The sequence below is a fragment of the Bufo bufo genome, chromosome 9 (genome assembly GCF_905171765.1).
Source record: "Bufo bufo chromosome 9, aBufBuf1.1, whole genome shotgun sequence".
NCBI classification, from domain to species: Eukaryota; Metazoa; Chordata; class Amphibia; order Anura; family Bufonidae; genus Bufo; species Bufo bufo.
This window is the reverse complement of record NC_053397.1, coordinates 198,709,398-198,726,233: the sequence shown is the minus strand read 5'-3', so window position 1 is coordinate 198,726,233 and position 16,836 is coordinate 198,709,398. Positions and strand designations below refer to the sequence as shown.

The 16,836-nt window shown below is 46.9% G+C and overlaps 2 protein-coding genes across 2 annotated transcripts in view; one reads left to right on the top strand and one right to left on the bottom strand.

Moving 5' to 3' along the window:
• ORC1 (origin recognition complex subunit 1) overlaps window positions 1-3,544 on the bottom strand; it is a 57,324-nt gene extending 53,780 nt beyond the window's left edge. Inside the window, exons 1-2 of the mRNA XM_040406920.1 lie at window positions 3,451-3,544; window positions 282-385 (exon numbers count right to left, since the gene is read on the bottom strand). Coding sequence (XP_040262854.1) covers window positions 282-379 — 98 coding nt within the window. The 5' untranslated portion in view covers window positions 380-385; window positions 3,451-3,544. The remainder of the gene's footprint in view (window positions 1-281; window positions 386-3,450) is intronic.
• A 51-nt stretch (window positions 3,545-3,595) lies between these two features.
• Window positions 3,596-15,992, top strand: PRPF38A (pre-mRNA processing factor 38A). Its single transcript, XM_040406923.1, has 10 exons — window positions 3,596-3,770; window positions 6,784-6,943; window positions 7,823-7,944; window positions 9,959-10,044; window positions 10,287-10,397; window positions 11,761-11,870; window positions 12,835-12,861; window positions 13,118-13,218; window positions 14,627-14,675; window positions 15,817-15,992. Exons 1-10 carry the CDS (start codon window positions 3,641-3,643, stop codon window positions 15,857-15,859), a joined length of 939 nt encoding a protein of 312 aa, XP_040262857.1. The 5' UTR covers window positions 3,596-3,640; the 3' UTR covers window positions 15,860-15,992.
• The last annotated feature ends 844 nt before the right edge of the window (window positions 15,993-16,836 follow it).

Here is a 16,836-nt window from a genome sequence, read left to right as displayed (position 1 = left end):
CCTCTATGCAGTGTAACTGACACCCGGCTCAGTCGCCGGGACCGCGCTTGTACAGGCGGCGCATGCGCCGGACTCAAGCGCGATCCTGTAACTGAATCGCACATGCGCCGTCCCCGATGCCTGCCTGCCCGTCTGCCTGCCTGCCTTCTCTTCCTCACGCGCGATTCAGTTACAGGAGTGAAATCCAGGTGAAAGGTTCGCTTTAAGCTCTTCTATGGGAGGGCTCTAAACATGTCCAAAAATCCAATAAAATTCCCAGTTTGATATTAAGAAATACTCACTCATACTGAAAACTCAAAACTTTTCGGTCTTTTAGAATCGGTCTCCCATACCAGCTGTATAGGCGCCGCCGTCTCACACGGGTGAAATACTTGGTCATGGCGTCTGTGTGCGAAACAGAAGTGAAAAATAATTACAAAATAAATCTCTATATGTAATAAAACTAAACATTCTGCCACACAAAAACCAGACGTAGCAGCAAATCTTCTACAGATACAGACGAAACCTCAGAAGTAAGCCGCAGGTGCGGGACCATGGAAACACCAGGGAAAGCCTGGGGGTGTATTCACATGCTGTGGGTAAAGCCTCATGCACACGACCGTTGTTGGGTTCCGTGTCCGTTGTTCCGTTTTCCGTGATTTTCTGCGGACCGATTGACTTTCAATGGGTCCGTTGAAAACTCGGTAAAAAATGCACCGTTTGTCATCCGCGTCCGTGATCCGTGTTTCCAGTCCGTCAAAAAAATATGACCTGTCCTATTTTTTTTCACGGACAACGGTTCGCGGACCCATTTAAGTCAATGGGTCCGTGAAAAAACACGGAGGCACACAAGATTGTCATCCGCGTCCGTGATCCGTTTTTTTCCTATCATTTTCAAGGCAAAACTTGACTTTAGATTATTTTTACACTCGGAAACAAAAACGGAAACTGATCACGGAACGGAACCCCGTTTTGCGGACCGTGAAAAAATACTGTCGTGTGCATGAGGCCTAAAGCGGACACAAATCTGCACGGGATCGAGGGCATGCCGCGGATTTTCTATTCTGCAACCTCTCGTCTGCTGCAGATTTGTCGTGGATTTCATCTTCTGCAATGCATAGCAGGAAATCCCTGGCAAAAGGCGAGGATAGTCCAGTTAGGACACCCCATTGTCACTATGCAGACACTCGCAGCACGCGCTGGCGGTTTTCAATTGATTGTTAATGGGTGCCCAGCTTTGTAAGTAAAACTGCTATTTACCTGCAAAATATGGGTCGATTCACACGTCCGCATCCGTTGCACACCCATTCATTTTCTATGGGGACGGAATGGATGCGGACAGCACACAGTGTGCTGTCCACATCCGCATTTGCGGAGCGCGGCCCCGATCTTCGGGTCCGCAGCTCCGCAAAAGATAGAACATGTCCTATTCTTGTCCGCAGCTGCGGACAAGAATAGGCATTTCTATAGGGGTGCCGGGTGTGTGTGTTGCAGATGCGCAATTTGCGGGTCCGCAACACACCACGGACGTGTGAATGGAGCCTAAAAAGGGGTTTTCCAGGACTTAAATGAATCACCTAACCTCAGGAGAGGTCATCAATTTCTGATAGGGGGGGGCTGTCTCTCGGCACCAACAGCGAGCTATTTCAAGCGGCCGCAGCACTCGGATAGACAATTGCTGGCTCTTCACAGCGCCGCACATCGTATAGTGGTTGTGCTCGGTATTGCAGCTCAATCCCATTCACTTGAATGGGACAGAGGTGCACAAACAGCACGTGACCGGCAGATGTGCCATCAAACAGCTGATCGGTCAGTGGTGGCGGGGAGTAAGACCATCACCAAACCGAGGGCTCATGCACACGACCGTATCTATTTTGCAGTCCGCAAAACACAGACCTGCAAATGGATGACGTCCATGTGCATTCCGTATTTCGCGGAACGGAACAGCCGGCCCCTAATAGAACAGTCCTATCGTTGTCTACTAAACGGACAATAATAGGACGTTCTATTGTTTGGCGGAACGGACATATGGAAACGGAATGCGCTCGGAGTAACTTCAGTTTTTTTTGCAGACCCATTGAAATGAATGGCTCCGCACATGGTCTGCAAAAAACAAAAACGCAACGGACACGGAAAGAAAATACGTTTGTGCGCATGAGCCCTGATACGGATGACTTTTCTTGAAGATAAGACATCGATATTCAAATCCTGGAAAATCCCTTTAAAAGGTCTGTCCAGGTCTAAACCTGGCTGCTTTCTTTTAAAAAAAAACAAAAAAAACACAGCGCCACCCCTGTCAATGGGTTGCGTCTGGTATTGCAGTTCAGCTCCACTGGAGTCAATGGGGCAGGTCTGCAATACCGCACACAACCTGTGGACTGGGGTGGCGCTGTTTTTAGAAGAAAGCAGACAGGTGTTTTTAGTCTTGGACATCCCCTTTAAGGGTATGTTTACATTGAGTTTTCGGTGCACAGATTTTGCCACGGATTACTCCCCAAAACAGCATGTAGGCCTGATGGTTTTCTTCGTGCTTGTGTTTTTAAAAACCGCATGGCGGAAAAATAGAGAAGCGCCCCCCCGTCCCTTCTTGACGTGGAATCTGAAAACGGGCAGGAATGAAAAACCTCTCCAACGCGGCATAAAAAAAAACTGCGTTAGAAACACATCAGGGAATAACGCATCCAAAAAACCGGATGCGTAGTGTTGAGCGAACTTGTGTTTTTAAGTTCAGCGTCTAAAGTTCGTGTTATTGAAGAATCACGTTATGGATTCCGCTGCCATAATGCGATTCTTCGATAACCTGAACCCGAACTTTAGACGCCAACACAAGTTCGCTAAACAGTACTGATGTGGATTCCGTTTTTTGAAAATACTCAGTGTGAACATATCCTTAGAGCCCGGCGATTTTCCAGGTAAATGGCGGTTTTGCTCACAATACCACGCAGTCGACAACAAACCAATTGAAAGCGGCGCCGAACCACAGGTCCGAACGGATTCTAGTTGCACCACAGCCGCCCAGCGCATGCTACCAGTGATTAACCCTTCGGGTAGCCCAGCGTGGTCAAACAAACCTGACGATTTTTTCGCCAGGGTAAAAAAAAAAAAAGGGGATCAAGCATTTTGGATTTCAAATTCGCTTTGCTCATTGAAAACACATGCATGCTCGGCCGAGCGTGCATGTGTACAGGATGGAAAGACAAAGGGACTGGCCCAATGAACTGACAGCAGTCTGACAGGTACAATCTGGGGTCAGAGGGTTCCTCACTCTCATAGGGACGCACAGAAGCAGAACAATCGTATCTTCCTGCCTTTTTCAACCCAATAAACTGTAAGAAAACATAAGCTGGCAAGGCTTGCTGGGACTTCTAGTTCTCCAGCAGGTGCCACATAAGCACCTTCTGAGACGACTCATGCCCAGTGAGACTGGCACTGACGTCTGCTGTCACTGGCAGCCTCCCTGCACTCACCCTCCTCCTGCTCCGCTGCCAGGCTCACGCTCACGCTCCCTCCTCACACTCTTTGCTATTGCTAAAACTTCCCGCCATTGACGTCATCCAGTCCCAGACTCCCAGAGGGCGGAGCTGGAACCCGGAAGTGACCTCAGCGCAGGCTGATGACGTAGGCTGCCAGAGCCGAAAGTGCGGAAAGCGCCACTGCCAAGATGGCGAACCGAACAGTGAAAGACGCGCACAGCGTCCATGGCACCAACCCGCAATACCTGGTGGAGAAAATCATACGGACCCGAATCTATGAGTCCAAGTACTGGAAGGAGGAGTGTTTCGGTCTCACTGGTGAGTCGGGGGGGAATCATTCATTCAGAAAAGCCACCATCAACGTCATCAGTATGGCGACAGGCCTTGGCACCCAGCTTTCCCAGGTCCCTGAATGGCACATCTGCCTGGGAGACTCTTATTGTACGAGCTTCACCTTGTCTGAAGTCCCAGCATAGGGGGTGGAGGAGGGGAGGTTTGTACCCCCTGCCCTGTATGACCGGTGCAGCATTAAAGGGGCGCAGGACCGGGGTGTGCCGCCATTGACTCCTTAGGCTACTTTCACACTTGCGGCAGAGTATTCCGGCAGGCATGTTCCGTCGCCGGAACTGCCTGCCGGATCCAACAATCTGGACGCGTTTATGAGACAGATCCGGATGCGGCTCCGTCTCACAAATGCATTGCAATACCGGATCTGTCTTTCATCTGGAAAAACGGATCCGGTATTTTATTTTTTTATTTTTTCACGAATCTAAGGGTACTTTCACACTTGCGTTTTTCTTTTCCGGCATAGAAATCCGTCACAGGGGCTCTATACCGGAAAAGAACTGATCAGTTTTATCCCCATGCATTCTGAATGGAGAGTAAGGGCTCTTTCACACTTGCGTTATTGTCTTCCGGCATAGAGTTCCGTCGTCGGGACTCTATGCCGGAAGAATACTGATCAGGATTATCCTAATGCATTCTGAATGGAGAGTAATCCGTTCAGGATGCATCAGGATGTCTTCAGTTCCGGTACGGAACGTTTTTTGGCCGGAGAAAATACCACAGCATGCTGCGCTTTTTGCTCCGGCCAAAAATCCTGAAGACTTGCCGCAAGGCCGGATCCGGGATCAATGCCCATTGAAAGGCATTGATCCGGATCCGGCCTTAAGCTAAACGTCGTTTCGGCGCATTGCCGGACCCGACGTTTAGCTTTTTCTGAATAGTTACCATGGCTGCCGGGACGCTAAAGTCCTGACAGCCATGGTAAGTGTAGCGGGGAGCGGGGGAGCGGTATACTTACCGTCCGTGCGGCTCCCCGGGCGCTCCAGAGTGACGTCAGGGCGCCCCAAGCGCATGGATCACGTGATCACATGGATCACGTCATCCATGCGCATGGGGCGCTCTGACGTCATTCTGGAGCGCCCCGGGAGCCGCACGGACTGTAAGTATACCGCTCCCCCGCTCCCCACTATTACTATGGCAACCAGGACTTTAATAGCGTCCTGGGTGCCATAGTAACACTGAAAGCATTTGGAAGACGGTTCCGTCTTCAAATGCTTTCAGTACACTTGCGTTGTTACGGATCCGGCAGGCACCTCCGGCAACGGAAGTGCATGCCGGATCCCAACAACGCAAGTGTGAAAGAGGCCCACTCCGTTCAGGATGCATCAGGATGTCTTCAGTTCAGTCGTTTTGACTGATCAGGCAAAAGAGAAAACCGCAGCATGCTACGGTTTTATCTCCAGCGGAAAAAAAACTGAAGACTTGCCTGAATGCCGGATCCAGCATTTTTTCCCATAGGACTGTGCTAGTGCCGGATCCGGCATTCAGAATACCGGAACGCCGGATCCGTCCTTCCAATCTGAGCATGCGCAGACTGAAAAAAAATAATTGCCGGATCCGTTTTTGCCGGATGACACTGGAAAGATCCGGCATTTCAATGCATTTTTTCAACTGTTCAGGCATTTTTAATATGCCATCAGTTGGCATATGTTTTGCCTGATCCGGCAGGCAGTTCCGGCGACGGAACTGCTTCCCGGATCTCTCTGCCGCAAGTGTGAAAGTACCCTAATGGTCTGCGCATGCGCGGATGGACAGAACTGATCCGTTTTGCCGGAACACTTGGGGCCGGATCAATGCATTTCAATGGAAATTAATGCCGGATCCGGCAAGTGTTCAGGATTTTTGGCCGGAGACAAAACTGCAGCGCGCTACGGTATTTTCTCCGGCCAAAAAAACGTAAGAGGGACTGAACCGATGCATCCTGAACGGATTGTTCTCCATTCAGAATGCATTAGGATAAAACTGATCGGTTCTTTTCCGGTATAGAGCCCCTAGGACGTAACTCAATTCCGGAAAACAAAAACGCTAGTGTGAAAGTAGCCTTACCCAGGACTGACTGCCAACTATGTCCAACAGAGTGTTCCTCTTAGGGCTCAGGCTCAGGCATACTGCAAACAGCGGGTCCGCAATGTGGGGGCACTTGCCGTGTGCTCACTTGAATGGGTCCGCAATCTGGACGGTGCGTTGTGTAATGGAGGCGCTATCTCTGTGCCTCCGCACTGCAAAAAAAATAGAACATGTTCTTTTTTTTTTTTTGTTGCGGTGCGGACTGATCATGGTCCCCAATGCACAGAACGGCCGTGTGCATCAGCCCTTATGGAGTGAAAAATACCGTCCTTGCCACTTACACCCTCCCGTATCCAGGAGCCTCGTGTCTAGTTTAAGGGTTGCAGCAGAGACGTAGCTTTATAAGGCAAGTGACCGCTGCAGCCAGTCTCTGACCTCAGCGGTCTCATGCTGTTTATTGCAGATGGCTGAAGCGGTCACATGCTGTATACCGCTACGTCACTGCTGCAGTTTATAAAACAGAAACCAGAGCTGAGCAGCGGCAGTGCTGGAAGTAGCGAGGTCTAAGTGGTGAGTGTATGTTCTTTTGTTGTTTTATCTATTAGCGTGCATTTACATGATTATTTTTGGCCTGCTTCCGATCCGTATTATTTGTGGATCGCATGGGGGGGGGGGCGTTAATTTCTACAGGGCTGCAAAAATACGTAGACAAAACACGGGTGTCCTCTTGTGTGCTTTCTGCTTCCGCGCGGCTCAGCTGCAAATGATAGAACATGTCCTATTCCTGTCCGGTAGGCATTTATTTTTTAATGGGGCTCGCGGAAAGTGCAAAATGTAAGCGGTCGTGTGAATGCATCCTTACTTTGAGGCAACGGACGTTTTTTTTTTTTTCTAAACCGCTTTAACATATGAGCTTCAGGGGCGGTTTGCATGTAACCTCACCCACATACAACTGACAAGTGCGTCTTATTTATTTCAGCTGAGCTGGTGGTGGATAAGGCCATGGAGCTGAAATACATCGGAGGAGTTTTTGGAGGGAACATCAAGCCTACACCTTTCTTGTGCCTGGCCTTGAAAATGCTGCAGATCCAGCCGGAGAAAGACATCATTGTGGAGTTTATCAAGAATGAAGACTTCAAGTAAGAGAGCGGGAGTTCACATTAAACATGGTATCTGAGCTGAATGTTATAGAGCAGGGGGAGCTGAGAAGATTGATATATAGATTAGTGGGGAAAGATGCAGTATAACTTGTATTTCATTCATTTAAATTCCTGTTCATTCTGTGCTTTGAAGTCCAGGAGGCGGAGCTATCAGTGATTGACAGCTATCTCTGTATACACAGTCATAGAGGGAAGGCTGTCAATCACTGATAGGACCGCCTCCTGGACTTCAAAGCTCAGAACGAGCAGGGATTTAACCGAATGCAATACAAGTTTTCAGTATTTTCAATAGGTATGGGAAAAGCTGCCAGGACTACTAGACAGTGCCTGTCGGGGAAGCGGGACTCGCAGGCCTCCCCTCGCAGACAGCATTTAAATAGCTTTTTACATGAAAATACCAGAGCATCACACTATATATGGCTTCATGCACACGACCGTTCAGTTTTTTTGCGGTCCGCAAAACACGGAAGCCGCCCATGTGCCTTCCGCAATTTGCGGAACGGAACAGACGGCCCATTGTAGAAATGCCTATTCTTGTCCTCAAAACGGACAAGAATAGGACATGTTATTTATTTTATTTTTTTGCGGGGCCACGGAACGGAGCAACGGATGCGGACAGCACACGGAGCGCGGTCCGCATCTTTTGCGGCCCCATTGAAGTGAATGGGTCCGCACCCGAGCCGCAAAAACTGCTGCTCGGATGCGGACCAGAACAACGATCGTGTGCATGAGGCCTATCTCAGAGCTCAGCGTCCCCCTCCTATGCTGACATCTGACAGATTCACTTTAAAAATATCTGTTCTACTTGACATTATTTGCTCTCACGGAGCAGTTTAATGAATTCATCTTCGCCTACAGGTATGTCCGTGCATTGGGTGCGCTCTACATGCGACTGACCGGTACTGCCAGCGACTGCTACAAATATCTGGAGCCACTGTATAACGATTACCGCAAAATCAAGACCCAGAACCGCGACGGAGGTAATTTCTTGCAGTATTGTCTTTTTTTAACCGGTATAATGGTGTCGTTTTGTCATTGTAACCTATGGGTTTATTTTACGATGTATCATTGGCCATTCTGGGAGGGATGTGTGTGTCGGCGTCTAGAGAAAGCACAAATGTGACTATTTTGATTCCTCGTAAGATGTACAGTACAGAATGACATCCAAGCGTATAGAAGCATAGACCCAAACTAAAAATGAGGTGTAAAATCATTAGCGCTCCTTGTCGGGCTGCACCTTGAAACACTGGGGCGGTTGCAGCCTGGAAATACGCGGTAACCGCAGTGTGGCAGCTGGAGACATACAGCAAATGATTGCTTTGTCTTACAGCTTTCCTGCTGGACTCCTCCATAAACATTCCTGGTCTTATTGACCAAGCATGCAAGTTTCTTTGAATAGGGAGCAGAGGATCCATGTCTGCCAGGCGCACCTTGTGCTGCTCATCTCCCCAAGGCGAACATCATTGGGCCAGCTCTCATCCATCCTATTTGCTACTTATACAACCGCAATTCCAAAAAAGTCGGGGCACTGTGTAAAATGTGAATAAATGTAAATGAAAACAGGATGCGATGATCTGCAAATCTCCTAGACCTTTATTTTATTCACATTTCATTCATATTTTATTAAGATCACCTAACCCATATCAGATGCTGAAAGTGAGACATTTTTACTATTTCATGAAAAAAAAATATGAACTCCTTTAGAACTCGATGACGGCAAAGCATCTCTAAAAAGTTTAAGCAGGGCCATGTCTACCATTGTGTAGTATTCCTTCTTCTAATAACTCTGGGAAGTGAGGAGACCAAGTCCTAGAGTTTTCCGAGAGGAATGTTGTCCCATTCTTGTCCGATGTAGGATTCTAGCTGCTCCACAGTCCGGGGTCTTCTTTGCCGGACGCACCATATGTTTTCTATTCTAAGACGCAGGCTTTTGAACTGTGCGCTGATGAGCTGGATGGTCCCTTTCCTCTTTGACCCAGAGAATATGGCAGTGTTTCTGGATCGAGTTGACCTACGGCTTCTGCTTTGCATGATACAGTTTTAACTTGCGCTTGTGGATTGCGCGGCGAACTGTGTTCACAGACAATGATATCCGGATGTGTTCCTGAGCCCGTGCAGTGACTTCCAGCGCAGAATAGTGCCCGTTTTTAATGCAGTGCCGACTGAGGTCCCATAGATCACGAGCATCTAACGTTCACCCTCGACCTTGTCCTTTGTGCACATGGATTTCTCCAGATTCTCTGAATCTTTTCATGATGAAATGTACTGTAGATGGTGGAAACATTTTCACAATTTTTAGACACAGTTTTTTGCAAACTGATGAACATTTACCCATCTTTGGTCTAAGGTTACTTTCACATTAGCGTTTTTTTGCGGATCCGTCATGGATCTGCAAAAACGCTTCCGTTAAAATAATACAACCGCACGCATCTGTCATGAACGGATCCGGTTGTATTATGTCTTCTATACGGATCCGTCATGAACACCATTGAAAGTCAATGGGGGACGGATCCGTTTTCTATTGTGCCACTCCGCACCACATCGCGGACAGAAAAGCTCTGCAAGCAGTTTTTTGGTGTCAGCCTCCAGAGCGGAATGGTGACTGAACGGAGGCAAACTGATGCATTCTGAGCGGATCCTTTTCCATTCAGAATGGATTAGGGCAAAACTGATCCGTTTTGGACCAATTGTGAGAGCCCTGAACGGATCTCAGAAACGGAAAGCCAAAACGCTAGTGTGAACGCAACGCAACGTGACTTAGTTGCGAATTGCCCCTCCAGCTGTTTTTTTATTTTTTATTAGTACCACCTAATTTTCCAGCCTTTTGTTACCCCCGTTCCAACTTTGAGATGCGTTGCTGCCATCAAGTTCTAAATGAGTTAATTTTTTTCCTTGAAATGGAAATAAGACTCCATGTTGTGTGCTTTGGAGGCTTTTGGATACGATTGTGATCACTTTTATATATAATAAAATTGTCTTTTGTTTACCTCCTAGAATTTGAGCTGATGCACGTCGACGAGTTCATAGATGAGCTTCTCCACAGCGAACGAATCTGTGACATTATATTGCCTCGCTTGCAGGTACGTTTTAAATGGGTTGGCAGGGATTAGAAAAACATGTTTGCTTTTATTCTAAAAAAAAAACATGCCTTTCCATGGGTTGTGTCTGGTATTGTAGATCATTTCCATTTGTCATTATTTTTGAAATTCTATGAATATTGATCATTTAAAAAAAAAAAACTTTTTGACCAGCTGATCCATGATCCGTTTTGAGGGTCCGTGCTACTTAACTTCGGTCGCTGACGCTGTCTTTATCTGTTTAGAAACGCTACGTGCTTGAGGAGACTGAGCAGCTGGATCCTCGTGTCAGCGCTTTGGAAGAAGATATGGATGATGTAGAGTCCAGTGAGGAGGAAGATGAGGAGGACGATAAGGTTTGTGAGATCAGATGCTGGTGATGGGAACATGCGAGACCATCATGTCTTCACCAAGTTTGATATATTTCTGTTAAAGAGGACCTTTCACAGGTTTATGTATAACAAACTGGTTTGCTTACCCGTGCGGTACCCATAGATGCAAACTTTTTTTTTTTCAACAATACCGCTCTGTTTTGCCTGCTTTTTTGGCACCTGACATCAGTACAGGGAGGGGAAGACATTTGTTTTCCCCAGTGGGAGTCTTTCTGCCTGGCTGTGATATGGTCCCGTCTCAGCCAGGAAGAAGGTTAGCTGTTCTCGCGAGAACAGGCTGTGTAGGTGAGTATAGTACTTGCTCTTCTCACTTACATAGCCTGTTCTCATGAGATTTGGTAATTTCTCCTTTGCTGTGACGCGGTACGCTGCGATTGGACGGTGTCACAGCTGGGAGAAGGAGACGCCCACTCCCCCCTGTAACGATGGTCATAATGAGCAGATCGGGCACCAAAACAGCGGGGGCCACAGCGGAGGAACAGAAGGGGTATTTAAAAAAAAAAAAAAAAAAAAAAAGTTTGAATCTATTGGGGCCAGTTTGTAATACATAAACCCATGGAAGGTCCTCTTTAAATGTGAATAATTTTGAGTAACTCATTTTGGAATGTGAGAGGAATTTGAAGGGGTTATCTGGTTTATAAATTTCATTCTCGAATCCAGTCTTGGGGAATGCTGAGTTCAAGTGGTTGTCCGGTTTCATGATATTGACGACATGTCTTCAGAGTGGGTCATCAATATCAAATCGGTTCAGTTCCAGCTTCCAGCACCCCTGCCGATCATCTGTCTGAAGAGACTGCCGTGATTGTGCGAGGGCTGCGTCCTCTACGTTGTTTACCTGCACATTGCCTAGATTCTAGAAGAGGTGCAGTGTCATTACAGCAGTTCGTGCCATTCACTTGAATGGTAGAAGAAGCTGTAACTACACTGCACCTGGTCTAGACCGAATGCGGGTAAACATTGAAGGGGATAGATCAGCAATATCATGAAACCGGACATCCCCCATTAATAGTGGGAGGAAAGGGGTCTCCAGTTCAGTATCCTCATGAGGTTGCCTACAAAGCATGTTGCACCTCCATTGATTTCACTGAGCACAGTGTAATGCTTCAGTTTTCCCTGTGGTGGCGCGGCAGAGGATTTGAACACTTGCTGCTTTGCTTCCGCACAGTTTACAGCTGGTGGTCACCCGTCATCAGCTTATCGTTAAATAAAGCAGGAGATGTTTAGAGGGAAAATATACACCCTAGAGTACTTGGGGAACTTGCTGTGTTATGATGGACTGAAGGGGTTTCTCAGTAACGGATTTACTTTTAACCTCTCTTGGCTATAGGGCAGGGCTCCTACTCCCGACCATCACAGACGAAGCTACAGAGACTTGGACAGACCACGTAGATCTCCTTCACCGCGCTACAGGAGGAGCCGCAGTCGTTCTCCCAGAAGGTAATGCGAAGCAGATTAGGTAATCTCATATGTGGCTTATTTCTCCCCAGAATGGATGGTAAAGGGGAGGGATCCACAGCAGGGAACCGCTATGTATTAGTGTCTCCGGTGCTGTAGGACCTATCCCTGTATTACGTGAATCTATGGCTATGTTTCAATGCTTGCTGTTTCAAGTGCAGGGGATGGAGCTGCTGTGTGGACACATTGGTATGCCTGTGAGAACGAGGGGAAAAACGCTCCACCGACCCCTTCACTGTGCTGTTCAGGGGGGGGTCTGACCCTGTGCACTGTGTAATGCTTCATTTCTACTGTCCTGGTGTTGCAAGGAGAAATGACTAGTCTCAATCATTTTGGGTCTTGGCAGCAGGACTGTTTGATTTTTTTTTTTTTTTTTATCGTTTGGTGGATTTTTTTAAAGAAGAATTGTCCTAAGTGATGAACCACATTTAAAGGGATTGTGGCATATCTCTAGTATAAGCCAGCAATGTATAATAGCTGTGGGTCCAGGAGGCTCTAAAAATGAGTTTGCAAATGAAAGAGAGCAGAAGGCACACACTCAGCCGCCCTCCATTTATTTCTACGGGAGTGCCGAAAATAGCTGAGTGGCACAATCGGCTATTTTTGAAAAGTCCCATAGAAATGAATGGGAAGCACACTGCGCAAGCACGGCCACTGCTCAATTCACTTCTATGGGGCTGATGGAAAAGCTGAGCCAGCGCTTAGCTATTTTTGGCACACTCATAGAAATGAATGGAGGGCGGTTTGCTCTCTTTCACTTTGCAGGCTCTGTTTTAGAGAGAGTTGCAGGTCCCACCTCTGGCACCTGCAGCCATCAGACATTGGTGGCGTATTCTAGTGATATGCCACCAATGTTTGAGATGACACAACAAGTGTTCTTTGTAAAAGTGCGTCATGAAGAAATATTCCATTTCTCACCACATTTATTTTTTCTTTTACATTTCAGAAGGAGCCGTTCCCCTAAGAGAAGAAGGTTAGTTCCTTCATAACTGCACTTTCCTCCTCCTGTTTGCAGGGTTGTATAATTAATATGGGGCCATTATTTAAGGTGATGGCCTGTGATTAATGAAGTGAGCTGTCCAAATAAGAATGCATTTTCTTAAAATATGAATGGTGATTCTTTTGAAATGTTGCCCTGATTTAATTTTTTTAATTTAAATATTGTACATGTAAAGTGCTTAGCAGGGATGGTATTTTACTGCATCATTTACAATACTCTATACCCGCAGTCCGTCTCCACCCCGCAGAGAGCGACACCGCAGCAAGAGTCCAAGGAGACACCGTAGCAGATCTAGAGAGAGACGCCATCGGTCAAAATCGAAATCACCAGGTTCGTTTTCGTGTTTCTGTATGGAAGTAACAAGTACCTGTTCCCTTCTATGCTTTATAGTGCAGTCCGTGTCCATGAAGCTCAGCCCTGTTTACTTGATGGGGCTTAAGCTGCAGCATCCGAAAAAGGCACACAAATGTAGATGGCTGTGAGAAGTCACTTAATGCTAACCTAGAATACCTTCCCACAACAAAATGACTTAATCAAATGGCCAATGTTTTCCATTTCATCCTCCACGACGGCATACCGTGAGAGATGACCCTCCTCCAACCAGGTAGGGAAAGGACGTTTAAAAGTAGATGCTCCTCCATCTCACCTACAGGGTCTTCCTGGCCCCTCCAGGTGGGGAGAGGCCATCTCCCATGGCATTTGCTATGGGACCACTCAGGGGGAAAATATTCATAGATCTATTCAAGACAAAATGTTTAGCGGCTTAGAACAAAAGAAAAGGAAAGTTTTTCCGGTTCACAAAAACCTGCATGCCTTGATAAAACGTGAATGGAAAGTTCTGGATAGGAAACTTTTTGTTCCGAAAATTATTAGATGTAGACTTCCCTTTAGTGATGAGGATGAAAACGTTACTAACCCAATGCCCTAAAGTGGGTGTTTCCTTAACAAAGCTAGTTAAGAGCTCTAATGCGCTTCCCTTTGAGGATGTGGGTTCACTGAAGGATCCCATGGATAAGAAGGTGGACGCATGCCTTAAAAGATCAGGGGATGCTGAGGCAGCATTGTTTAAACCAAATCTAGCTGCTACTTCAAGTAGTATAGAATAAATGAACTCCGCAGCACATCCGAGTAGTGAAGAAGTAAAAGAAGCTTTATTCACCAAGCATGCGACGTTTCAATCCTCTCAATGGGATTTTTCTCAAGCAGTGAGAGGATTGAAACGTCGCATGCTTGGTGAATAAAGCTTCTTTTACTTCTTCACTACTCGGATGTGCTGCGGAGTTCATTTATTCTATACTGTTTGGAGGTGGATCGCCGACTCAGCCGCTGGCACTCCGTCTGTACTCTTCAGACAGTGGTGCTGCCCACATTCCTTGATTTATTGCTACTTCAAGTAGCTAAATCTTTAAAAAAATAAATAAAATGGTTGTGCCAACTAGAAGCCCTTTTGAAGGCTAATACCCCCTTTGACTCTCTTAAAGACTCTTTTCCGTTGCTCGTTAAAGCCGTCGGACGCCACTGCTGAGTCGGTCAGGATGACCGCTAGGTCTACAGCACTTACGGATTCAGCTAGAAGGGCTTTCTGGCTGAAATCATAGGCAGGAGATCTAAAATGAAATTTTGTAGCATCCCCTTCCATGGTGAGATGCTGTTTGGTCAGGATTCATGAAAAGGAAATTACCGGTAAGTGTAATCCAGTTTTCGAGATGTTACTTATGTTCCCTTTTCTTATTAACAGGGCATCATCGAAGTCACAGACACCGAAGCCACTCAAAGTCTCCAGAGAGGTAAATAGGATCTTCAGGTATATCCTAAAATCAGCAGATTCTGATTCCATCTTATAGTGCAGCATTCTTTAATGGGGATGCTGCTCTCATCATTTCAGCTGTGTGACTACCACCAATTACTAGAAGGGCAATGGTCCCTGCAGCTCCTCTTCACCCTTTAATTTGTAGACCCAAGGAGATTTGTGATCCAAGATTAAAGCCAAAATGAGATATATGGCGATCTGTCCTGCTACAAATGTTTTTAGAACATGGAGGTACCAGTGGCACAATGGGTTGGGCAGGATCTGTTAATAGCTGCTGGGAACCGCTCGTGCATCTAGTAACAAGCATGATTAAACTATTGTCACCGATGTCCGATTATAATTCATGATCGCCTGCAAGTCTACTCGCCTGCTTGCCAGTGCTGCACTCCAAAATGGCTGTAGAGGGAGGGTTCCCTTTCATCAACAGCCTCCATTCATTTACCCTGCAGTTGGAGTGCGCATGCGCTAGTAGTTTTCCTGTCCGTTCCCAGTGTAAATGAACAGAGGCTGCTGATGGGAGGGGGGAAACCTCCATCCGCAAACATTTTTGGTGTGCAGCACGGCAAGAGGGTGAGCGGACTTGACTTATTTATATTAAATTATTGAATGTTTTTTTTTTATAGCTGATCACCTATCCTGGTTAGCTCATCAGTATCTTATCAGTGAGGGTCTAACACCGGGAACCCCCGCCATACAGCTGTTTAAGAAAACAACGGCAGTCCTGTGAGCCAAGCTTACCAAGCACAGCGCCATACATTGTATGGCGGTTGTGCTTGGTATGGCAGCTCAGCTCTATTCACTTGACTGAGCTGCACCTAGGCCATGTGACCAATGGACATGTTGTCACTGACCTAAGGGTACTCTGACACCAGTGCCATCTCAAACAGCTGATTGGCAGGGGTCCCGGGTGTTACCGTACTTCTGAGAGGTGCTGGTGGATCCACTTCAGTAATACAGCGCCAACTGTTGGTGGTTCACTATAACCAATAGTTTTAGCAAATTCAAAGTTTTATGTTTTGCGATGGCCCAGACGATTGTAGTTTGAGACTCCTGTACCTGGAAGACTTCTGCACATAGCAGATTTTTAACCTTCAGTATTTTGATGTACTTTTGTATAGGTCAAAGAAGAGTCACAAAAAGAGCAGACGTGGGAACGAGTGACCAGACAGTATTGGACGCACTATTCCATTATCCAGGACCTTTTGTATATAATAGACGCGCTCACTTGGTGACAGTTTAACCTGTCACTGTGCAGAACATGACATCGATTCAGTCACTTGACTTTTTTAATAAAATAAATTGTCTTCATTGTTAATGTTTGTACAGTAGTCATCAATGCAGGGGAGAAGAGTCAAAGCGGTTTTCCGGGACTTAAAAGGGTTTTTCAAGATTTTATAACCGATGACCTATCCCAGTGATGGCAAACCTTTTAGAGACTAAGTGCCCAAACTGCAACCCAAAAGCCACTTACCGTATTTTTCGCCCTATAAGACGCAAAAGTGGGGGGAAAATAGCACTGCGTCTTATGGGGCAAATGCTGCAATTTTACACTGAAACATCGCTGCGGCCAGCGAGAGGGAGGAGGGACTGGGGGGGCCCGTCTTGTTTTGTAATGGCAGCGGGGCCCCCACTCACTGTAGTAATCATATAGGCAATGTTAAACTGGAAATTCATTCATCCAGGTTGTAGTACAGTACTTCCTACTAACTTCCATAGCAGGCAGGAGGCGGCAGCATAACTCACTGCTCCGCCCACTTTATGAATGAAGCAGGCGCATGACGTAGCGAGTTCCGCTGCTGCCTGCTATGGAAGTTAGTAGTTTGTACCGTACTACAACCTGGATGAATGAATTTACAGATTAACATTGCCTATATGATTACTACAGTGAGCGGGGCCCGGTGTAGTAGAATACAGTGACTGCACCGCTGCCATTACAAAACAAGATGCTGACCCCCCCCTTCCTCCCTGTATTGGGGGTCATTCACTACACAGGAACACTGTTATGGGGGGCATCTGTGGATGACGCATAGCATAAGATTTCTCCCCCCCCCCCCCCCCCCCCCCCCCCCCCCAATAGCAGTGTCATGCCAACCACAGACCACCATTAGTTCAGAAGCACACCTTTTTTGGTTCAAATT